General features: G+C 38.7%; 1 protein-coding gene across 1 annotated transcript; it reads left to right on the forward strand.

Moving 5' to 3' along the window:
- Window positions 1-460: 460 nt before the first annotated feature.
- snx17 (sorting nexin 17) lies at window positions 461-25517 on the forward strand. The gene is made up of 16 exons (XM_058378604.1): window positions 461-578; window positions 1031-1217; window positions 7515-7589; window positions 8934-9051; window positions 10241-10305; window positions 11269-11379; window positions 13111-13201; window positions 15518-15605; window positions 16891-16960; window positions 17655-17747; window positions 17881-18084; window positions 19266-19394; window positions 22375-22452; window positions 22867-22941; window positions 23025-23066; window positions 23172-25517. Exons 2-16 carry the CDS (start codon window positions 1158-1160, stop codon window positions 23289-23291), a joined length of 1419 nt encoding a protein of 472 aa, XP_058234587.1. The 5' UTR covers window positions 461-578; window positions 1031-1157; the 3' UTR covers window positions 23292-25517.
- Window positions 25518-25835: the final 318 nt, after the last annotated feature.

Consider the following 25835-nt stretch of genomic DNA (forward strand, 5'->3'; position numbering starts at 1 on the left):
AAAACTATATACACATATACACAACCAGCACTGAATGAGAAGAGCTCTTTATATTATATCTTAAAGTTAGAAAATCATGCAATTAAAAAAAAAAAAAGGCTGCTTGAAATATTTGAGTGTTTAGTTGTTGTACTTTACTCTTCACAACAATACACCAAATAGTAGTCAGACCTAATTAGATCTGATTTCCCCCCTCGGATTCAATTTATATCTTTAATGAAATGCATGTTAATTTACCCTGCAGACTCGGGAAATACCATCACCTTCTTCGAGGGTGCGAGAAATGTGCGTTGAAGTTGTTATTATTATCGTTATTATTATTTTGCAGCACAAAGTAAATTTGTCGCGTACATGATTTTGAATTCGCATCAATTCACGAATTATAGTAGGCGAGAAAGGTTTCGAAGTAAATACGAGTCCCCCTCTTTTTTTTCCGAGTGGTTTAATCCAAAGGACTGTTGCAATGCCTAGAAAACGAGTGAACACACACACACACTGAATATATTATCGTCCTTTGCTAGAGTGGATCGCAGTGAAGGCGTTATAATGTTAGCCAAGATCCTTTCTTCTTATATTTGGTAAAGATGATACCTTTGAAAGAGTACATATCGATAGCCAAGTGATAAACATTATTATTGGTTTCGTTTCCTTGACTCGTTTGTACTGGGGCTGAAACGGGGATTTTGCAGACCGCACATTTCTATGCAGTGCAGTATTTAGAAGTTGATCTGCTTTTGGCGTCGATCAGGAGGGTTTTTGTTTGTTTGTTTGTTTGTTTTTTTCCCCTTAAATCCCTATCGTGTTGCAATTTGCATTGGAACTGAGTAAACAGATTTGGCCAAACAGGCTGAAAAAGAGCCAACAATGAAGGCGGAATTACTTCCAATTGCAACATGGCTGCTGCTGCCCAGGCGTTTATGGGAGAAGTTTAGTCCCTGACGCAAATAAGAATAAGTTTTTGTTGTACGTTTATCTTTTCGCTAAAGGTCAGTACTCATTTGAGACGTTTGTCTTTGCTTTGGATTGCAAGAGCCAGAACTACGCAGAGAAAACGGAGGCGACTTGGAGAGACTCCCATCTGTGATTACGGGACTTGAGATTGTTACCTACAGCGCCTGAACCTTTATCTCGTGTCTTCAGTTGTCCATTGAAGAAAAATGCATTTTTCCATTCCTGAGACGGAGGTTCGGTCCGGAGAAAACGGATCTACATTTGTGGTGAGTGTTTTTCTGGGCGCTAACTTTGGGGAGTGTGCCGATTTCTTTTCTGCTAGGAGTCTTGCCACTGATGCCAAAATCTCAACGCCAGGCTAAAAAAAAATAATTACAAAATACTGATGGTTTGTTTTTCCTTCATGTAACCTGTTTAGGATGCTCACTCCATCCTGTTTACAAGCCAGCAATTATAACATTCTACTTATTTCACTATGTGTGTGTGTGTGTGTTTTATAGACGTGCCGTTTTTCAGTCACATGAAATAATTATGACTAGGGCATTTTAACAATCCCTTTTTTTCTCAAGGTTGTTAGCCTGTAATGAAATGGCTGTAGAGGTAAATAACCTCAGTCTTTATGGAAAGTGTGCTGTCATCCTCCTGACAGTGGAGAAGTCCAACAAACATCACACTCCTCCTCCTCCTCCTCCGTCTCAGAAGAAGAAGGAGGCTTTCTCAAGGGCTCTTGTCATGCTTTAATATTTCTAGGTTTCTTCTACTTGGAAGCGTGACCAAAAGCCTTTATGATTTCCTTCACAACCTAGGAATAATGACAACCTAGGAATAAACTTTGCATGCTTCCTAATAGTGTCTGTGATGATGCAGACAAAATAAGATTTTGGTAAATAGGTGCTACACATTTTTAGTCTGCTTTGTGTCTTGAGCCTCTGGCACTCATTATATCTTACAGCAAAGCTTAACCTCAGAAAAAGTGCACTAAGCTGCTGAAATATATGCTATCTATCTGCTTAATATGTGGACCTAGAAGCTGAGGCTCGATGCACAGTAAATGAGCTAACAGGGCGAAGTCTTTCATAGACTATTTCTAAGGTTTAATAATTGTTGTCATCCACTTATTTCCTTGTAGGAAATGATTTAAGGTGGATTATTTTGGCCTGTTGTAGCACCAACGGATAAAAAATAAATAGAGAGAGAGAAAGAGACAGGGTTATATGTAACAGTGAGACTGGGGCTGATTTCTTTCTAGCTCAGACTGTAGATTCATGCAGCTACAGAAATGACAGATGATTACACACCAACACCATCTGATGTTGTTTTTGTTTTTCAGACCAACTTCACTGACATCTTAAGCCCCAGTAGTGACTGGGAAAGCGCATTCAAAATAGAAGTGATGGTATAACATAACTGTGAAAGAGGTGGAATATTTACCCCAAACACCTTTAGAGCCAAAATTAAAAGTGTGAACGAAAGGTTATGGCTTTCACATGTGGCATGTAATACCTATTAGGTCAAATCAGCAGCGAGGCCTAATCGTTTTATTGCTGTGTAACTGAGATTAGAGTTCAGCCATCCAAGACTGTGCGTCACAAGAAACTCTAATGTTATAGTTGTTAATACTGCTGGTAGCCTGAATATCTCTTTGTAGCCAAGTTATTAGATTAGATTCGACTTTGTCATTGTTTATAATTTAAAGCCAACAAAATGCGGTTAGAATCTAACCAGAAATACAAAACAGCAGGTATTATTAAGTGAAAAGTCCAAAGAGATATTAAAGTGTGGGAAGGGAAGGGTCAGTGAATTTGAGGTGATGTGCAAATGGAATATAAAGACATAAAACAAACAAACAGGGAAAAAAAAAATCCCATTGCAAATGTCCTTGAATGATTAGTCAGAGACTCGTTTGTCATATGAGCAAGCTTGCTACCCGGCAAAGCTCAACTACGCAATATGCTACTCTTATTAACCTCCCTGTGTATGGCTGTTGAGAAAAAGACCTCAAAACCTTAAAGGCTGTGAAATAAGCATTAGTCTATGAAGTCATTCTTTCATGCAAGACAGTGGTCTGTATTTAGCGATTTCTTTCTTCAGATGGCCGCTTGCGAACATCGTAAAGGAAACAAGTCTTTCAAGACGACTAGAGAAAGCAAAGATGGCTGGATGCCGACCCACAATGGCTATTCAGTCGCTCTTCAGCTCTCGCGGTTCTCTGTTGTCTCTTGAAATGCACAGCTTGGCAAATGTGGACACCAGTGTTGTTTGTCGTCCCCGTCCCCCCCCCCCACAAGTAATTTACAGCAGAAACTTTTCATCCAGGTGCAGCATGTGTGGAATGTGTAGCAGAAACACGGCCAAAATTCCTGCTGTCTAAGTGAATTTTCAGGATTCCTCCTACAGTTATTTTTCATTTCTGCATTGAGTTCTCTTTAGACTTTCCCTTCAGTGAGAGCGCTCATTTGAGCAGCATGTTTGCATGCTTTGGCTTACGTTGGCTGTGTTTGGATGTGGATGAATCGCCACTGGTGTACTTTGCTCTCAGAATGTGCACACACTGCACTGAAGACTCCAGGGGGGGAAAAGGAAGGCAGTGCGCTCTAAATGCCACACTTCCTGTGCAACTGAAATCTTTTCTTGATGACCCATCACACTTCCTGGATAATCAATGGCATGGCATGCCTTTCCTTCCTTTGGTGTGTGGAGTGAACTAAAGTAAGGAGTGGGTGAAGATCCGGCGTCTGTTTGACAAGTTGAGACTTGGCACTTTTCTTGTCAGTGTGCTGCTTTTTATGCATGCACTTTTAAGCTGAAATATCTTTTTATTTATTTATTAACAGTACACCGTAAAATCCGCCAGTATATTTCAGCTGTAGCAGTTTTGTTTTTAAGAAATCAACACTAGGGGAAAACATGAAAATAAGAAAACCCTAACTAGGCATATAAGCATGGAATTAGATACTAAAAATATATGAAATGAGATTAAAAAATAAGAGATCATTTAAGTTATTTTCTTATTCAGTTTTTATTTTAATTTTTTGCCCCAGAATTAGCCTAGTTTTTTCAATGGGGAAAAATAAGACAAATGTAAACTGGGTCCAAAAGTTATTCTCCAAATAACTGAAATAGATGAAGGTTTAAAGAGAAAATGAAAGAAAATTCAATATTCAGACTCTACATGATTTGTGAAATCCTTATCTGTGTCCTTTGTACAAAAAGGTCAGATATTATCCTGAGGTTTATCCGTTCCACTGAAGAACATGTTCAGACGACACTCCCATGGGTTTGATCAACATGAACCATCTGGTTTTACACAAACTTGCGGAGTCCGTGCCAGCTCGAGTCCGAACGGCATTAAAGCAACAGGGAGACGCATTGAATAACGTAATACCGTAATAAATCATTTTGTATTAAATGAAAGCATTTTCACTAATCTACTGTTCTAAGATATTTTGGTCCTCACTGTACGTTGATCCAGGGCCGAGAAGGTTTAGCAAAGTGATTATATGCTTAATAAATTTTGCCACATTCCAGATACAGAATATATTATTCATGATCGCCCGTACACGTTTTTTTAAAATGCATTAATCCACCACTGTACCAACATGTGTATGAAATTTCTAAATCTCCATCCCCTCTCCCTCATTGTCGCAGTTATGCAGAGTCAGTAGGAAGAAATGGAGGTTTTTTTTTTTTTTTGTTTTAATCAGTTTTGGCTGCCGCTTCTGATATCATGTTGCATTTGTTATTTCTAAAATGAGTTGGGGAATATAGTGTAGTAAATTATACATGCTTATTTATAATCGTTGGTTTTGGACGGCATACAAGATCACCCTGATGGCCTAAAATAATATTATTATTATTAATAATAATAATAATAATAATAATAATAATAACAAACCCCCAAACAGTCTGATACACTTGCTCTTGTTATTACAGCGGCAAAGAAAGGGCATTTACCGGTCACTACCCGTTGTGTATATTGGCACGGGTGCCGTGGAAGCAGCACGGAGCTGGAGCTATTCTCTCGGTTAACGCCGAGACTAAATCTCTTGATTTCTGGGGTGAGGGAGTTCAGGAGCGTTTTTTCTTCACGATTTGTGGATCTGTTTTGTTTACAGCCTTGTGGAAGCTGCAGCTAGTTCGTAAGCCTGCATTGTCTTTTATTCATAGTTCCAGTACTTGATCTAGGCTCTGGGTTTATTAAAGTGCCTTAACATTCCTACCTTTATGTTTGGTTTATGCTACTGAAAGCACCCAGAATAGAACTCCTGAAGATATTATTTATTTATTTATTTATTTATTTATTTATTTATTTTTCCCCAAGCTGTCCTTCAGATAAGAGGTCAGTAAACACATAAACCTGACTGGTAAAGAGGCACAGTGTATTCGGTTTGGATTGAGCCGAGGTTGTTGCACTATTTACAACATCTGAGTGATACAGAAGAGTATAAAGGTAAATTACAGCCTACAGTGATTCAGAGCTCGTCTGAAGTGGGAACGCATGAGACGACATGCTTTAAAATATTTATGAAGGTAGGTTACTTTGCAGTAAAAAAAAAAATAAATAAATCTCTAAACAGAGACAGAAAAATACGAGCTGACTTTGAAAAGCTTCTGTTTGGAAACTGACAGGGGGCAAAAAAGGTTTTTTTATTCTGTATGTTTTGTCAGAAGTAAAACACATAGTAAAACTGTGTCATTCTCTTAACGTAATTTACACCTTATGATTCTTCACACCACAACATGGTTGAATTCTCAGGTCTGTTTGGTGTGCGTTATTTTTCTGTAACAGCAAAGACAGTAGTTCTAGCTCTAACATGCACTAGAGGTTTGTATTAATGCACTTTTTCCAAGACATTACCTTTCAGATTCACAGTCGGGTTTATTGGCCAAGTATGCTTTTACACACAGGGAATTTGGTACCAGCTGTTGGTGACTCTTAAAAGCACAGATATAAAACTACACTATACATTTAACTTACAAACAATGCTATACAGAAAAAAAATCCAGAATGTATTTGAGATTGAGACGGGTTATAAATGTATACAAAGTGAGCGTGTATAGTAGTGCCGCAATAATGGGTGTAATATTAGTGTATTGTAGTTCCGCAATAGTGTGTGTAATATATGGGGACGAAATGGTTACGGACTGTTCTTACAGTACGGTATATGCGGATGTGAAGTGTAACAAGTTTGTGAAGAGCATGTTGGTCAGCTGTTTCGATTGTAACGGCTCATACACTTGTATTGCGGATGCTCCTCCTTAAAAAATGGATTTGAAACTGAAAAGGCTCTGTGAATTCGTTGTTGTTGTTAGGAGACTATTCAACATTTATGGAGGGCGTTTTGTAACAGTCACATCGCTTTGCAAAGATTTACAGAACAGAAAAAGTCTTCAGGATATAGGACTCAAATGACGTTTTTATGCTGGTGAAGGAATGAGTTCTTATCATTGCTTTAAAGTAAGCGATAACTGGGACTTGCTTATCTCGTAGACTGTCCTCTTGGAATGTACAGTCAGTATACTGAATGTGGCAGATTGCTGTGGTATATATGGAATAACACACTCCAGATTGTGCAAAAATAATCCACCCTCAGACTGTCCTGTATTATTTCTTTACAAGAGCTAACAAGAGCGATACTTCACACTTATCTGTTGATAAGAGATGAGGGGAAAAAAGGAACCGTCTCAAATCACTACTCGTTGACGTTCTTTGGCTGGGTTTCCCCAACCCATTGCTTTTGATTTGAACAAACATTTGCCGACTCGCTTAGACGTTACCTCTAGATGTTCTTGTAGGCTTTGTAGTAATGTTTTTGAGTTCATGCTTTTAAAGACGTAGTATGCAATTGGATTTGCAGATGCAGGGTCAGACACACAGGCTTGGTGCTCTCACCAGATTGACCCATCTGTACTGCGGAACTGAATCCTTCTGCTTCAGTTTCTAACGGCGGCTTTTTAAACAACCTGAGCAGTTTTCATGCTTTGACCTCCTCACTTAGTTATTTTTCCTGCAAATGCACATCTATTAGATTGTCACTTAACTTTAAAGCCAGACCAGAGTCTTTGTTTTGTTATTTATTCAAGTTTCTTTTCAACAGAAGGTTTGATGGTAAGGTTGTTATTTTTAATAACATTTTCCAGATTTCAGAGAGGTTTTTTGCTCTACTTCAGTTAAATCTTTATTTTTTTTGGAAACACAGTTTACCACAGCATTGCAGATTATTAGCAGGAAGAGCTCAGACTCCTGCTTTTAGAGAAGAACGGTCACAAGCGTGCAGCCCTGAAATCTGCTGATATGCCCCATCCTTTTTCAGTGATGGGTTAGAGCACTATAGAAGCGGGATTGCGCTTTTTAATAATGCATGGCGTGTTCAATGGATTGTGGAGTAAAAGGGCAAAGCTGTGGCTGAGAGGATGCCCTTGGAGCTGTGCACCAGAGCTTCCTGTGGTGTCCATCATTTAATGTCTGATCAGACATGTCGGTCTTTCCTTGAAACCTACCTCTATGCTGTGTGCTCGTATTTCTCCAGAGTCTGATGGTTTTCTTCTCTCCTTCTCCTCAGGCCTACAACATCCACGTCAACGGGGTCCTGCACTGCCGAGTGCGCTACAGCCAGCTCCTAGGCCTGCACGAACAGGTAACAACAAACTCTTAGGAGACCTCAGTGAAGAGAATAGCATCTGATTCCTTAAAGTATTTTTTATATGATTTCTAAACATGTCAGTGAGGGGGAAAAAAGTTGAGCTTCTCTTTGACCCCTTTCATTAAACTCATTGCAAAGAACATCATGGGGATGTGCTATGATTTGTTGATGAACGGAGAGAACTTTAGTGGTTAATCCAGCAAAGCTACACTCGGTGCTTTGGCAGCTGTTGCTAGGTAACAGGGCATGTGCGGTCAGATAATGCGCCCTGGTTACGGAGGTTGCCATGGTGGAAGGCTGCAGTCAACTTCCTCTGATTGGCCCCAAATCTAATTACTTCCATGTAATTGGAAAAGGTGTGAAGATATGTTAGTGCCCCCCCCCCCTTTGCATTTCATTGCTAATACCTAGTGATGATATGGTGTCTATACATATATAATATATCATCGTCATTTTGTATTTGCACATATTCAAGTCATGTCAAGTCAACTTATTGTTGTCATTTATCTAGTTTACATACATAGGAGCAGGATCACACTACAACCCATGATACAGTGGCACACAGGACTACATACAGTGCAAATACATAGCAGTTGTGTGTACAAATGCAACTTTTTGTCCATGCTGGTAATGCCTCATAGTTGTCTAGAAAATTGGGAATCAATGAGGAAGGCAACAAGGTCAGACTAAATCTGCGTTCCTGATAACTAGGAGCTGTGATCTTGTTTATGACTCTTTTATTTTTCCACATTGTTTGTGTCCTATTATAGTTTATAATCTATGAAGTGTAACATGTCTGCAGTAAGCCAGATTGAAAACCTGTGCCTTTATCACACACAACACTGCATGCACAACCTTCTGTTTCTCAGTTCGAAGGTAGTTACTGCATCAAAATGCTCAAATTTTCTTAATCCCAATGGACAGATACAGCTTCAGGCTCTGTAAAAACTGCCTGGCTAGCTGTAGTAAGATTTGCAGCTGTATTAAAGTCTTGTATGCATGTCTTCCAAGTGACTTTTTGAAGGTCACGGACCACATAAATGGTGAGGATTTGGAGAGGTTTGTCATTCAGATGTTGGCGTCTTTAGTGCATTTATTATTTCTTCAGCACAAGGGCGTGTTGGCTCAGCGTTTAAGGCTTTAATCAGAAGGACGGGGGGGGGGGATCATGACTGATCCCTATATTCTAACAAGTTGCTATATGCTAAAGAAGAATTTCACTGTGCTGTAATGTATATGTGACACATAAAAGGGCTGCTGCTGCATTATGCCTGCATTTTCTCTGTGGTCAGTACAATCGTGAATGTTTATGGTTTACTCTATTTACTTTTGGGACAGATCAAGAAAGAGTATGGAAACAACGTGGTACCTGCCTTCCCCCCAAAGAAGATCTTCACCCTCACGCCTGCAGAGGTGGAGCAGCGTAGAGAGCAGCTGGAGAAGTACATGCAAGCTGGTGAGTTTGACATAATGAAGAGCTTTTCTTAATCTTTCCTTGCAGTCCAACTGCAAGTGAGCCAGTTTTTTTAAGTGCTCCATGGATACCTGTAATATCCAGTATATTTATAGGATTGGGGTTTAACCAATACTAGCAGGATGATGTTTGAGCTTGTTATTGCCACATGAGTAAATAAACCTTGGTGCTGTTCCCTCATGGTTCAGAGGGTCATTAGGTTTTACGTTGTACAGGAATACTTGTATTTTGACATCATTTTCAAACAGCTGAGGAGGGTTGGACACACTCCTCAGTTCAGGTCAGATACGGATGATGTCCTCTGCATGTAAAGGCAAATCACTGGAGCATGGGAGCACCATGAGCCGTTTGTTCTAATCCATTTCAGTCCTGGCACATGCAGCCAAACAAGCTAAGCCTTGTTGAGCGTATTTGCTCATAGTCTGAGAGCACACAGGCTGTTCTTGGCTGGCCACTTGCACTGTTACATCATGGTTTAAAGCGGTTATGGAAAATGAACCACCACACACACACAGTCTTTTCAGAGCACACACGTTTGTTTGTTTACACAAGTACCGTGCCTGGCTTCGAGGGTAACTGATGGCCAAAGTGCTATAAATGAGGAAGTATTTAGGTTCATACACTGCTCGGTTCCATCCCACCCTCATTCAACCCCTCTTACTCAACCCCAAAAAAATCTTATTCTGATGAAAACAAGGGTCCATTTAGAGAAACAGTGATGTATAATATTTAACCCAATTTGTATGCATGTAAATCACTACTGTTTTAGAAATTTAGAAAGAAACGATTTAATTTGCTTCAAAATATGCAGACACCAATAGTTTTAGATAAACAAGGCTGTATTTATATGATCACAAGTTCCATTCAGTAAATATCTCATTGTAGAGAATAACCTCACGGTCAGTAATGCTTAAATCCATGAATCATAATATCCCATGAATTTATCAATTTATCAACAATACGGTCAAATGTGGTCATCCTAGAAATGGTCACTAAATTGATCAGACTTGACACATTTCGTCAGACATTATTAAATTTTTCTGAAACTTATTCTAAAGGTGTTTTGCTACAAGTTGAACCTGTGAATAAAATCATATTTAAAACTTCATGCTTCCACACAGTTTTAATGACTGTGTTCCTGTCAGAACTTGACACATTTTTTTTCTTGCAGTGCGTCAGGATCCTCTGCTGGGAGCCAGCGAACTGTTCAACAGCTTTTTAAGAAAAGCTCAACAGGTACACATTGTGTTGTAATGTGTCTAATGCTGTGTGTGAGAGAGAGGGAGAGAGAATGAGAGGCATTTTGTGAAACAGTTCTGTTTCCTCCTTTTACTTCAGTTCCTCTATGTATGTATGAGGTCAGGGGTAGGTTTTTCAGCTCCATTAGATGTTGTTTTGGACCAGTTTTCCTGTGTTTGTTAGCAGGTCTGTTTGAGAAACAGAATGAGAGCTTAGTCGGGCCCTGCTTTGTCGTTTCATCTGGTCCTCCGAGAACAGCGGCTATTTTAACACCCTCCCACATTAACAGAATGACTGTTTATGCTTTCAATAAGCTGTCATATCCAGCAAGGGAAAAAAAAAAAAAACAGGGACAGATCTGTGGATGGAAAGTGAAGAAAAAAAATAAATAAATAAATTAAATTGACAGATATATGGAGAGTGTGTCCTTTTATGTAATTCTTTTATTTATATTTTTCATTATTTTTAAATTAAAAGTCGTCTCTGAATGTTAGTTTCAGGTCACCTGATCTACTCAGATGTTATCCTCATTTGAAGGACTTTAGAGTCTAGATAGATATATATAATACATATATATTATATGTATAAAAATATTATATATAGGAGGTGGACTTATCCAACTAGTGCTGGAGGTGCACTTATCCAACAGCCAGAAGGTCAAAGTCAACATCTTGACGTCAGACCAGACTGAAGAGATATATAATTATATAATTATATAATTATATATATATATATATATATATATATATATATATATATATATATATATATATATATATATATATATATATATATATATATATATATATATATATATATATAAAAATAAATAAATAAATTTTTTATATCAGACATCTGATTTGTCCTCTAAATGTTAAACTCCTGATGCAGATAAATGTCTTATCTGCAGCTTTCTAAAGCCACGCTGTTCGGACACCTGCTATTTTCTCTTTACCACAGGAGACACAACAGATCCCCACCGAAGAAGTCCAGCTGGAGGTGCACTTATCCAACAGCCAGAAGGTCAAAGTCAACATCTTGACGTCAGACCAGACTGAAGATGTCCTTGAGGTAAAGACGCTGTACAGCTGAACCATTTTTTTTTTTTTTTTTTTTGTCTAGTTTGCTTTATTATGCCTTTTAAGTACTTTTACTAATTGAATTTTAGCTAAACTTGCTAGAGTTGCTTTATCTGGTGGCATCCTGGCAGCTTCCTAGGTTTGTGTTATTCCATCTGGGATTTTTTAACTGATTTGTGTTTATGAACCTTTTTTTTTTTTTATAGCGCATGTACAATCTCGTCAGTAATGGTGCCAACCTAACCTAAATAACCACGATAGCATGTTGAAAGTCTGCTGGGAATATTCGACCAGACATCAGTTTCACTTCATTGCCGCATGCCTTTTGGAGAAAACAACAAAAAAAGTGTTTTGGATGGAAAATGTGCTCCAAATTAGTTGTTCACACAAAAGGGCTTATTGCTAAGAGCCTAAGATTCTTGCCAAACCCACAATCCAGAAAAAAAACAAGATTAATTTCTGGAAGCTTCATGTTTTCAGATTGCAGCTTGTTCATTTTTGCTTCAGTTTATGTCCAAATGGGAGGCGCAGAGCTTAGCAGAATGCTCTCTGGAGGAAACACAATACACTTCTCCATTTGCTGGAACACCATTTCAGTTGCATTGCAGGTGCTAAATGTGTCTCTTTCCATCACCGAACATTAGAGTCCAGCCTCTTTCCTGTATACTTTTCTTTTAGAGACCATTTTTCATTAATCTTTAGATATTTGACATTTGTCCATGTGTGTCTTGTGTGTTAATTTTGTGCTTGTTTAATGGTTTTTGAGAGATTGAATGATACAGATTTGGCGTGTAGCCCTAGTAGAGATGCACTTTCAGCAACAAAGTATTCCTTTTTTATACAGCTGAGTTGGGAAGATCTGAGTTGGTGGAGCTGCCAAGCTGAGTCAGCAAACCCACTGCAGTTGTGAAGTTGTAGCAAAGACAGTGCTTTCAAAATGGATGTAGGTCATATGAAACATTTCCGGCTGCTGTGACACTGATTTAAACTTTCCCCTCTATGAACCGATGTTTTCGCAAACGCTCTGCAGTGAAAAATCTTTGAACTGACCTTTTCGCATGGACTCTTGCTAGAGAATTTTATTATGCAGCACCGTCCTCATCATGTCTCCGCTGTGGCCCACGTGGCCTTGTGTTATTGAGTGTCAGTCCCTCACAGTCCTCTATTAAAGCATGTTTGACCCTGTAAATGAGCATAGCAAGCTTGCATTCTAAGCTAAAGTGACCGGATATTAAGGAAGTTGAGTTTTAGCGCCTTATTGAATCAGCCAAGTGACTGTCTGCTTAAACATATTGACGATTGTTTTTTATCATGAGAGTTTCTCTTTGTAGTGTTTGATATCTAACAGTAATTTCTACTTGTGAAGCAATTTGTCAGGTTCGACATTGAGATTTATTTTAGTTTTTGCCTAGCCTTTTATGTAATGGAACATGTCTCGACCTTAATCGTATTCGAGCTGCCAGAAATATGTTCGCACCTTTTTCAGTGTAATATGAACTCCTAATATTCTCCTTCGTTTTGAATGTTCAACATCATGATCATGCAAGTCCTTTCTGGGAAATCCAGAACATTCTTAACTGCCATGTTGCCATGGTGGTGATTCAGGTTTGTTTGGTATATATCTAAACACCATAAGCTGTTTCTGTGGCGGTGTTGCCAAATACGATAAAAGTATAGCATTGATTGTTTAATGAATTCTCTTTTGTGCCCCCCCCCAAACTAGGCAGTTGCATCGAAACTGGAGCTGCCTGATGATTTGGTGGGCTATTTCAGCCTCTTCCTAGTTCAGGATGGGGTAAATCGAGGCTGCACATGTGAGTACACAACCTCCATGTTCTGGTTTGGTGTGTTTTTATAGAAGTTCTAATAGTAGTTTTTAATAGTATCTGCACCAGATCTTTTCTTTTCTAAAAGCTGGATAATCTTCTGTATGCAGTGTTTATATATACACAGATACTCTTAGATATGTTTCGGACTAATAAATCTACTATTGTTTTTCCAACTTGGTATAATTTAATGTGTACTATCTGACATTTAGCCATGTTTTATTTTATTTATTTTTTTAATTTAATACACATACTCAACTTGTACTTTAACTCTGCAGTGTTATCCATCTATCCAATCTAATCCCATCCATCCAATTTAATTTCATCCATCTATCCAATCTAATACCTTCCATCCACATCCAGTCCCATCCAATCCTTCACCCAATCTGTTGGGGTTGGCAGTTGGGATACTGTTCTCATCCAGTGTCCGCATAGTAAATACATTCTGGGCAAATAAAGCATTAAAACATTCTTCTTCATAATAATTCACGTTTGCTTCTAATTCTGCTGCTGATTAATTTCCCACACATTTAAAGATTATTTTCTGTTCACTTAATAGGCTTGGGTTTTGAACTCCTGCCATGTTTATAAGGAGTTGGGAGGCTGGTGTCTGAACCAAGCTGTTTATTCCCAGATGAAAACAGACAGGGTTTCAGAGGGCCAGTTTTAGTCAGCTTGTGTTGGTGTGCCATTAACAACCTCGCTGCTGGCTCATCACCTAATTACTGACCGTTTAACAAGATACTGGACTTGCCCTTAATAACCAAGCACTTTAACCTTAAACAACTTCAACCCCCCAAATCATTACCACAGTAGCTTTTTTTTTTTTTTTTTTTTTTTTTCTTTCTAAAAATTCTTTAAAAAATTAGGAATATTATTTAAATGTGTATTATAATTGTTTCTGTTTATTGGAGCACAAGAGGTATTTTTAATATCTGAACGTTCTACCCCTTTTTTCTTATTATAAAATTGTCATTAGATTCCAGTTGATATAATTTATAGTTAAACTTTAAAAATGATGGATTGTGATTTCCTCCCTGTAACAAAATGAGAATCACATTGAGAAAGGCTTTATCAGATCTTGGGTTATAGACTTTACAATTTTCTGTTGCTGGACTGTTTTATTTGTTGTTGTGCTTGTTTACCTTAAAACATTCAATACATAAAATCTATGTTGGCCACTGAAGCTGCAGTCTCAGCAATATGCAAAGCAAAGTCTATTGACTGATTAGATCTATTGTCTCTTGCCTGAGATGCCTTTCGCTTACATACAACTTCCTCCAGATTTAGAAAAAGATTGCGCTCAGGCTTTATTCTAGGTCAAATAACCACTCTTGACAACCATGCTGAACAGAAAAGCGTCTCAAACAGCAGCAAGACCACATCTGCTTCCATTTCTGCCAACAAAGAGCAGGAATCTGAGGCAACAGTAGATAGTGTTGTGTCCGTAGACAATCCAGTTGATATTATTTACATATACTTTTTAGCAGATTACTCCATTTTATATTTATACCATCTTCTAGTTTTTACTTGTTCTTTCTTTCTGCTCTCTATATATCAGTAACAAAGTCCTTTCCATTCTTCAAGTTTGAGATTAACTTTTTCAAGCTGTGTCTATCCAGCTGGGTTGAACACATTTCTTCTATTCTCGCTCTCTCTCTCGCTCTCTCTCTCTCTCCCTATCCCTATCTCTTTATCCCTATCTCTGTCTTTCTCCTGCTCATCTGTTTGCCAAACATGTCTGTGGGAGCAGGGTCAAGATTCTGTCAGATATGAGAAAACACATGCTCTGTAGGAGCCCAAAGCAGCTGCAGAGTTATCAGCATACGGGGTGAAGTGAAGAAAGTGAAGGGCAAAATATTTGTTGTACCGATGATAAAAGGAACATAGTGCTGACATATTGAGCAGTAAACAAGCTAGCACTGAAATGGTGCAGGAAATGAAATAGCTGTTAGTAGGAGTTTTAGACTGTACGCTTCATTCCTCCTCCACACGTTGTCGTTGGTCCGCTGTTTATCACGTTAGTGTCTGTATTTCAGAAGTTCACCTTGACTGTTTCCATCCCCCAGTTGCGTTCTTCTTCTTCTGATCTCCAGAAAAAAGAAAACCTTAAACACCTGTTTTGTCTGCGCTCTCTCTCTCTCTCTCTCTCTCTCAGCTTGCCAACTAATAAAGCTGTCATTTGCCCAGATGGATTTCTCTTCATCTCTTCGTTTGTTTTTAGCATCAGAATGTCCTTGAGGCTACTCATACACTTTCTCCTGTCTGTGTCTCTCATTCCTGTGCCCTCTCTCTCTCTCCCAGTCGTGAGAAAGCTGCAGGAGTTCGAGCTGCCCTACGTCTCGGTCACCAGCCTGCGCAATCCCGATTACCACATCGTCCTCCGCAAAAGGTACATCATGACATCAGTATGCCACGGAGCATGTTTATTTTACTCGCAGACACACTTTAGCAAATAATTTTTCCAGGGTGATGTTTTCCTATATTACGGTCATGCTGAATCATCACTCAACACAGTTTAGTTGTGGTTCAGGAAGTTTAAAAAAAAAAATCCCTCTATTTTTGTTCATGTTTCATTTCCATATTGAAGATTGTGGCCACAAATTGAAAGAACAGAACAATGGAACCAGAGCGAGACACTCCGGAGACATTTCTTCAGAAGAATGACTAGTTTTCGCTGTTTTGGTTTTCTTGTAATCCTTTCCTGTAGCTTCTTAAACTTTTAGTATATATAGCTTTTCTTTCCAACTCCGTTATCCCAGCTTGCTTCTCAAAGCACTTATCCAACAGGGTTTTGAGTTCGAGACAGCATGACTTAGGCATTCTTTCTGAAACTTAAAACTGCATCAGGACAAGGGAACGTGCTCAATTCAACATGTTTTTGCTTCGTCTTCTACCGCTAAGTCATCCTAGTCGATAAATATTTATATTAGCTTAGTTCTTGATACTGTGACACTTTGCACTCTGGCAGACTTGAGCCGTGTTGTGAAATAGTTTGACTCATTTCCTCTCACCCTTTCACAATACTGTCTAATCCTCCATGGGCGTCCCTTCCCCCAAAGAATCCCGGTGCTCCTAAAAGGCACCGACATTTTGTTTTCCTGTTTTTAGTTCAGACAATAAAACACCTGCGAGTTTTGATCATTTCATAATTTCATCATTTTTATGAATTCTTCACAATTCCAGCCCGGCATTTCAAGAGAATTACGCTTGTAAGCCTTCATATATGCAAAGATCCTGGCTTTGTTCTCGTCTCATTATAGTGATTTTGCTAGCAGTCTGTTCTGATTAAGCTTTTTCCTAGACTGTGTTTGACCTGAATAAACATATTGATTGGTTTTTGTTACAACCACCAGTCGTGGGGTCACTGGATTCTAGATTTGCCATATTTTTTGTTGTTAAAATATAAACAAACAATAATTTAGGACATCAGGCTTGATTTTAGAAATCAGGCTCTCCAGTACTTGCATGTTTTCACTGCTTCATATTTTGTTCTTCTTGATGCTCTGCTATTAAAATGACTTTTATTCTTACTTGTACAATTTCCACGTGATGTTGAAATATTTTTGGTTGAATATGAACAGAAGCACCGTTTCTAGACGAGATGTTAAATCTCATAATGGTGTATTGTTGATTTAAGTCTAAAAGTGGTTTCTTTTTTTTTTTTTCTTCCACAGTTATTGGGATTCAGCCTATGACAGTGATGTAATGGAGGATAGTGTCGGTCTCAACTTGTTATATGCTCAGGTACGGTATGGTTTTTTTCACTTTTGAAATGAAAGTGGATGTAAAGACATCTATCCATCTAGACATGCATGCTCTTAAAAACGAGGAATCTTGGTGGTGTGGCTACAGACAGATTAAATACGCTTTTATATGGGGTGGGGGGGGAAGGAAACTTTCCTCTTTCTAAAAATGACAATGATTGATTGCTCTTGGAGAAATTATCGTTTCGGCCTGACTGCACAGCTGTATCTGTGCTGTATTGTGATGTGTAGTCCTCGGTGTGTAAGCGCACAGCATTTTATACACACACTTCATTCACGCTCAACTCCCTTAGGATATCATAAAGACTCGTTTACTCAAACTTTACTCTTACTCTATATGTAACTCACATGCTTATTAAATACATCACTGTCCATTTAGTAATATTTTGCACAATCTGGACTGTTACTAGATTTAAGACAATTGCATAACATGCTACTTCATGTCAACTGTAACGTATTACACATCACATCGTATATTACCGCTTCTTCTTTCTGTTCATTCTTTTTCTTTTGTTTTTGTTAGATTTATATTAAGCGTGTGTGTGTTGTTGTTGCCTGGTTTTCATTTCACTGCACATTGTTATACTCTGTGTATAATTGTATACGTGAAAAATAAAAAATCTTGAGCATTAATATTCTGACACCGTGAAGTAAATCTCGTCTTCTCTCTTCAGACGGTGTCTGACATCGAGCGAGGCTGGATTCTAGCCAACAAAGACCAGCACAGACAGCTGAAATCCTTGCAGGAGAAAGGCTCAAAGAAAGAGGTGAGAGCGAGCGCACAGACACAACTGATCTCCTGATCCCCGGCATTTACTTTTTGCTCTGTCTAGAATTCCCTTGTCTAAGATGTCTATCTCTGATTTACCTCATTCACCTTAATCCACGTTGCTTTCATAGTTCATCAGATTGGCTCAGACCCTGAAGTACTTCGGCTACATCAAGTTTGATCCCTGCGTCACGGATTTTCCTGAAAAAGGCTGCCACGTCATCGTCAGCGCCGGCAACAACGAGCTCAACTTTCATGTCAAACTGCCCAACAACCAGATGAAGGAAGGAAGTTTTAAAGTCACGCGCATGAGGTGCTGGCGAGTCACTTCATCCGTAAGTGCCAAATTTATCAGCGGCATGTAAGCAGTACTTAATCATGCAGCTCTGTAACGGATGTCAGCTTATCGTTGATTAATGGAGAGTTAATCACGTTCTGAAAGCCAAGATAATGGTGAAATTTGAAAAACAGCGACGTGAGACACGCAAAGTCGCCAGTTTCCATCATGTTTTCCTGCAGTCATAACGAGAGCGTGACTCCCTTCAGGCGGCAGCGGTGTAAATATTTCTGTTCTGCCAAGCTGAGAGGAGAGTCTGCATCAAAAATAGGTGCTGGCTAACAGTAATTGGCAAAAGCAGTCGTTCTCATTAAGGAATAACACCCACACGAGCCTGCCTGCCATCCATCTTAGTCCTGGCATTTAGGCAATCATCCATCTGCCTCACTGCTGTGTTATATTTTCAACACAACGCCTCTGCTTTCCAATACACTTTCAGCTTATTGGCACTTCACTGTGGATTATATTACCTCTTCCACGTCTTGTTTTTCCCACCTAAACAAATTAGAGATTGTTTCTCGCACATTTCAGTTTAGTTTGGGAACGATAGCATTTATGCAAACTCCTTATTTTTAGACAGAAATCATGGCATTATTTGTTTTATCTATTGTAGGAAGCATATTCAGACAGTGGCCTCCTACACAGATAGCCTGTCTCTCCTTATTACTCGGGGGATTTCAGAAACGGATGTGGAAACACTTTGTATATTTTATTTTCTGCTCAGGCATTCTATTAGCCGAAGGGAAGTCGAAGATGAAGCGGCCTCTGCTTATCAAAGAGCCCTGAATTAAAAAAGAAAATCTATTGGGAGCCTATATATATATATATATATATATATATATATATATATATATATATATATATATATATATATATATATATATATATATATATATATATATATAATAATATAAAATATTACACATATATACATTTATATAGAGAGAGAGAGGTGTTAAGAGTTTTGTTTTGTCTGAAATCTCATACTTTTTTTAAAAAAATGCAGCCCCTAGTGGAGATGATGATGATGATTCAGGATGATTAATAATGCAGCTAATCAGGAACAAATTAGGATTTGATGCAAATTAAGACGTGAAGGACTGTGCTAATGGCTGGTGATGCTAAATGGTAATAAGCAGAGTGATGATGATGATGATTGTTCTGCTTTCCCCTCTGTAGCAAGTCCCAGTGGCCAATGGCACAGCTAACCCCTGCACCTCTGGCAAGTGTGAGGTCAAACTGGAGCTGGCTTTCGAGTATCTGATGAGCAAAGACCGTCTGCAGTGGGTCACCATCACGAGTCCGCAGGTCAGACTGCTATCTCAGTCAGCTAAAGTATATTTAATTTAGATTTAATTGTTGTAGGTCCCTTCCAGCTTAGTGCATCATGCTACAACCGAAAGGAGCTTTTCTATTGCAAACCACTGCTTGTTCAAATAGTCATTTTTATATCAAGTTAATGTCCCTGAAGGCAGTTACTTTTCTACTGGCACCAAAATCTTGTGGTAGAGATCTTCCAGAAGTTTCTAACGCTCTTTAAATCTCCTTTTATTCTGGAGGAATGATGAGCTGAATCAGTTTGAAACACTGGTTTAATGTTTCAGATTCCCTTTTGATGAAATTGATATTCAGCTTCATGTTATATTTCTTCAATATGATCCACTAAGCCACCTTGAAATTAAATGCCTGATATCTTCCTGTTCGTTCATTCATTCATTTGGCTTCAGTAAAAGCTTTACCCTGCCGAGGATTACTGTGGAATCCAGAGCGTATGCCAGAGTCACTGGATGCAGAGCAGGAGAAGGTTTAACACTTAACATACAGCCACAGAAGTTCCTTGTAGTTTGTTGTATTTTTAGTGTGCACTCAAACATCTCTGATTTTTCACTGAGGTCATACAAACCTTTTAACCAGCAGACCACAAGCAGTGTGGGAAAGCGCTAGAAAGCACCCCATTACTCTAAACACTGGAAACTTCATGGCTGCGTGCTGAGCCTTCTGTTGTGCTCTCTCTTCACACACCACTGCAAAACCTATCCGCAAGTCCAACATCATTAAGTTTGCACCGTCATAGAACTGAACTCTTACAATAACAAGTCAGCCTGCAGAGAGAAGTCAAGCGCCTAGTGATGTGGAGTCATTATAATATTCTGGATCTAAATTCCAAGAAAGCCAGAGAACTCCTGAGGATAAAACACAACATTCACCATCCCATCAGCAGCAGCAGGTGAAAAGGTTGTGAGGTAGTCAGCACTCTGTGTGCTGTCCAGATCAGTAATGGCCCTCAGCACAACAGCGAGATTAAAATAAAAGGGTCAACAGATGATCCATTTCCTAATAAATCTAAATGAAGCACAGCTCTGAAATCAGCTCTACCTGAAAGTCCACCAGTCCATCATTGAGTCCATAATCGCATTCTGTGGAAAATCAGAGGGGAAAAAAGAAAAGCGCTCCAGCTTTCATCACTGGAAGAAATCTGCAAAAATTCGCTGCACTTGTCAACCCACTAACATTTCCAAAACCCTGACTCATACTGGCTACAGCATTCTCCCGCCGTCTGCCTTCAGGAAAACATTACAGGACCCTGCAAACCCGTACAACCAGTCTGAGGAACCGGGTCATTCCAGAGCAGTTGTATTACTCAGCACTCAGTGTCTAATCTGCCTTTCTAGAACACAGACATCACTCTGTAGTGCAATTCAGTTTTATTTGTATAATGGACATCGTCTCAAAGCAGCTTTACAGAACATAGGAAATATAGTACAAAATGTTCAGGATTAATATTAGGCAAAAAGTTCAAGATTAATATTAGACAAAAAGTTTAAAATTAATATTAGACAAAGTTTAAAAATTAATATTAGGCAAAAAGATTAAAAATTAATATTAGACAAAAAGTTTAAAAATTGATATTGGCAAAAAGTTTAAAATTAATATTAGACAAAAAGTTTAAAAATTGATATTGGCAAAAAGTTTAAAATTAATATTAGGCAAAAGTTCAAGATTAATATTAGACAAAAAGTTTAAAAATTAATATTAGGCAAAAAGTTCAAGATTAATATTAGACAAAAAGTTTAAAAATTAATATTAGGCAAAAAGTTCAAGATTAATATTAGACAAAAAGTTTAAAATTAATATTAGACAAAGTTTAAAAATTAATATTAGACAAAAAGTTTAAAAATTGATATTGGCAAAAAGTTTAAAATTAATATTAGACAAAGTTTAAAAATTAATATTAGACAAAAAGTTTAAAAATTGATATTGGCAAAAAGTTTAAAATTAATATTAGACAAAGTTTAAAAATTAATATTGGACAAAAAGTTCAAGATTAATATTAGGCAAAAAGTTTAAAATTAATATTAGACAAAAGGTTCAGGATTAATGTTAGCCTTGTATTTAAATTTCTCTAAATGGTTTTTATCCCTATTGAGCAAGCCTGAGGTGACTGTGGCAAGGAAAAGCTTCCTTAGATGGTAAGAAGAAGAAACCTTGAGAGGAACCAGTCATCATTTGGGTGACAACGGAGAGTGTGATTATAAATCATTATGAACACCAGAGAGTATGATTTATAAATCATTATAAACACCAGAAAGTGTGATTTTATAAAAAATATCCTTTCTACAGTCATTTACAGTCAGTTGGAGTTAGAAAGTTGGTAAGCAGGAGCTTGTAAGCAACTCCTAAAGTGCACCACTGTACTCCTCATCTACTACAGATAATCTGGACATGCATGCAATCCACAATTACCTACTTGAGTACAATTCAGACCTTTCTGTGCAATACCTTATACACTTACACACTACAGTATTTTACACTACTCTCACGTTACTTTTACATACACACGCCTTATATTACATTTATCTTACACCTGTGTAGATAAGATTTATTTATTTCAATATCTTATCCAGAAACTCCTATGAATCACTATTGACTCTGATGGTAGAAACCCTCTGTTTTTATTTTAGCCCCTTTCACCTTTCTACCCGTCTTTCTGCATCCTTTATCTTATTTATACTCTTACTCTTTGATTGCATCTATCGGTTTCCTCTAAACAAGATCATGTGGTGATAAAGCTATCTTATTGGCACGCTTATGTATGGGTGCACATGCTGGCAATTAAACAAACATGGGTATGGTTTTGTTGACGTGCCGTGCCGTGCCGTTCAATAGAAGGACTTTTATTATGCCAGGCTGTACAAAGTGTAACTAAGGTTAAGGGGTGTGTGTGTGTGTGTTTTTTGTTTGTTTGTTTGTTTGTTTGAGTGAATCTCACACGGTTCATGTTTTTTAGGCAATCATGATGAGCATCTGTCTCCAATCCATGGTGGATGAGCTGATGGTGAAGAAGTCTGGGGGAAGCATTAAGAAAGTCAGTTTCTCTGTTTATGTTCTTATTTAACCGTTCATCTGTCTGCCAGAGTCGCTCATGACATTCTTCTGTTTTGTCTTTAGTGCATGTGGTGTTTGTGTGTAAAAGTGTACTCTCACAAACGCTATTATTTGGACTCAAGAGCTTCGTCAGCCTCTCATGTCTAATTCATTGTTGTTTATTTTTTTCACATACACACACACTCTAGTGCAGTAGGCAGTTGTCAGGTAACAGAAATTCCAGGTCTCCTAGGAACTGCTCTGTTCAGTACAGCAGGGATTTCTCACACACTTTTTGGCCTCAGTGTGCATTAAAGGACTTCAGTGCTCTAGTGCTGTCTCGTCAGTAGGAGTTTAGACTCCAAGCGAGCTCGGTCTCTAAGACGCTTGCACTAATGTGTCATGTGTTCATCAGATGCAGAAGAAACGTTTTAACGGATCCATCCATCGATCCAACAGCCAGCAAGCTGTGAAATCTCCTCCATTACTGGTGAGGAAGTTATTAACTACAGCATGTTTTTGATTGTATCAAAAACCCCGGACCGTATTTAACTCTTTATTTGGTATTTCTAGGATTCTCCTGATTCGAATCGGGAACAAGTAGTCAAGCTCTCGGTGAGTTCAGCAAGCCATTTTTTATGGCTCAATTACCGTGTTTGTTTTACGGCATGATAATGAAGTGCATTCTGTTTTGTGTTCCTTTAATCTTTTGTGCTTTAGACAAAGCTGAGTTCCGTCTCCCTGCGGGGGATCAGCGCCTCGAACTCCGCTAACGATCTCAGCGGCAGCGATTTTCACGGAAACTACGCTTTCGAGGGCATCGGGGACGACGACCTGTGATGCTCCTCTTGTACCGAAGCACAGGACAGCTGAGCCAAGCCGAGCAGGTTCCAGTGGAGGGGACGCGTCCGATTCTGCAAGATGCTAACACGCTGCATTTCTCTAATAGTCTAAACCATCCGTACAAGCTGCAAATTGTTATCGGTGAGGGTCTTGCATGTAATGAGGTGTCAGCTTGGGTAGGTGTAGCACAAGCACAGTACATTGTGTGCAGATCCCAACCTAATAAGATTCCAGATTGAACAAAAATATTGATGCACTGACAAACTGTATTTAAAAAAAAAAAAAAGAAAGAAATCCGCAGATCCTATATAGTCATCCCTCTCCGACATCATCTTAGTAACCAGGCGACTCGGCTAGCTTCTGTTACCAGGATCCGTGTCATATCTCCATCACAATTTGCAAATCGTGCACATTTACAAGACTGAAAAATCGTCGAATCCAATCCGAGTTCATTCCAACATTTCAATCCAGTATTTCATACTGTGCCACCCTTTAAGCAAACACAGGGACGCATAGTTTCGGCTTTATTTCCTGCATCCATGAAAGCAGCGTCTCAAGACTTTTCATTAGCTCAAAAAAATAGAAAAGGGAAAAAAAATAGCTGCTTCTGATGTTAACCTCTACTGAATAGTACTTCCTTTTTAGAGACTCAAAGCTGTGCTTTCTCATCCTCTATGCTGTAACCAATGATTAAGCATTAGACGGCGTCTCGAGCTGACGGCTACAGCGAAAGCAGATCCGAGAGCACTGATCCGAACAAATACAACCTTGAAGTCAGCTGCCTAAAACTCCTTTTAGGTTTAGTCGCAGGTCTGCGTCTCATCGGTTACAGACTTCACGAGGAATTGCGGCCTTTCGTGCGCAGAGTGCCAATTCTTGCCAATTTTTTTCTTTTATTTGTCTGATTTATCTAACAAGGGTTTTTTTTTTCAGTGCTTTCCAAACTTCACAGCTTCGTACATAGTGAATAGATTGTTGTATACGGGTTCTGAACGGAAACCTCAGCCGGATTAGATCATGCATCACACAAAGAGCCATAGTGCTGCCTTTGTGCTGTTTGTGTGCGTGTTTTTTTTTGTTTTTTTTTTTCTCCCCCTCCCATCTCCCCCAGATGACTTTTTGCCTTAGAATAATTCAACCGCCTTACATTTCAAGCTTGTCAGTTTTTCTTTTTCTTTTTCTTCTTTTTCCTCGTCCACGTAAGCTCCGGTGAGAGATCTTGCAGAATTTCTCGAGAGTTCTGTTGATGTTTCGGCAGAACCGCTTGCACATGCTGAACCCATGACTTTGCACAATATTCTACAGACAGATGTGCGCGATTCCTCCCGGGAAAACGTTCTGAACCGTACGCGCGCATGGTGTCGGCGATTTTCTCTCTCCTCGTCTTTCCAACCGATATTTCGTGAAAGGTTTCTCATAAATGCCAAAATTCTAGTTTACTTAAAAGCATTTTGCACAAAAGAACCATTTAAAAAAAAAAAGGACAAAAAAAAATCATAGTAGTCACTTTTTATAAATGTACATGCAAATAAAAAGTATTCTGAAGTATTCATTTTACTAATATGTATTATCATTAGTATATTATAATCGAATGCAGTAGATCAACTCTATCTAAGCTGTGTAATTAAGAAAAAAAGGACATATACCGCTGTTTACAGAACTGTAGAGAATTCGATCGAGTAGAATTTAAAGAAGTGTTTACAAATTCCACATCTGAATTCCAATGTCTTTTTACTCGTCCCATATTCCGTCGTTCTGAGGACCATCGAGCGTTCTGTGTCTTTTATTAAACTCCATCGTAGCAATCATCTCAGCGGACCAGGTGGTGGGAAAGGAGCTGCATTTCACATTTCAGGCTGCTGTTTTTCAGTCTCTGCATGGCAAAATTGTTAATCTGAGGAAAAAAAAAAAAAAAAAGGAGATGCTCCGTACCAGAGACACGCCCCATCACGCGAGTCGTGTTTAATCTCCACAGTGAGATCGAGAACGATCAGAGTTTGAAGCTGAAGATGATTGAGGTTTGTTGTAATGGTCTCATCTTGATCAGCTGTAATGAGTGAATGTGTTTTTTTCTGACTTCTGATAATATGCGAGTGTCCACTGCGGTCTGTTCACCAGCATATCTACAAGGGGTTAATGGTGTATATCGTTAATGTCTCAGAGCCTAGCATTTCAAAAGCAATGTCATGGATTTCAATAAAATGTAGGTGCCAAATCTCTGCATTTCCATGTGGTGCTGTGTCTTATTTTTTTCCCCTGTGCACTTTAATATTTCATGGTGTGTTTGTGTATGGGGGGGTGTTGTGTTGAGTGGATTGTGATCTTGTGAGGGGGGGGGGGTGGATTGAATTGTGTTGAATGGTGTTTTTTGTGCATGTGTGTGGGTTGTGTTGAAATTTTTGTGATCTTGTGTGTGGGATTGTGTGTGTGGGTTGAGTGGTATCTGTGTAGCTTTTGTTTTTTTGGGGTGGGGTTTGAGTGGATTGTGCTGTGTTGAGTGGTGTGTGTGGGGTTTGTGTATGTGTGTAGGGGTCGTGTGGT

Source organism: Hemibagrus wyckioides, linkage group LG25 (genome assembly GCF_019097595.1).
Source record: "Hemibagrus wyckioides isolate EC202008001 linkage group LG25, SWU_Hwy_1.0, whole genome shotgun sequence".
NCBI lineage: Eukaryota > Metazoa > Chordata > Actinopteri > Siluriformes > Bagridae > Hemibagrus > Hemibagrus wyckioides.

Excerpts from the sequence above, each read along its gene's own strand:
- snx17 (XM_058378604.1), top strand. The coding sequence starts at position 1,158 with ATGCATTTTTCCATTCCTGAGACGGAGGTTCGGTCCGGAGAAAACGGA. Across the intron at positions 11,380-13,110 it reads AGACTGAAGATGTCCTTGAG|GCAGTTGCATCGAAACTGGA; the intron begins GTAAAGACGCTG and ends CCCCCAAACTAG. Across the intron at positions 18,085-19,265 it reads GCTGGCGAGTCACTTCATCC|CAAGTCCCAGTGGCCAATGG; the intron begins GTAAGTGCCAAA and ends TCCCCTCTGTAG.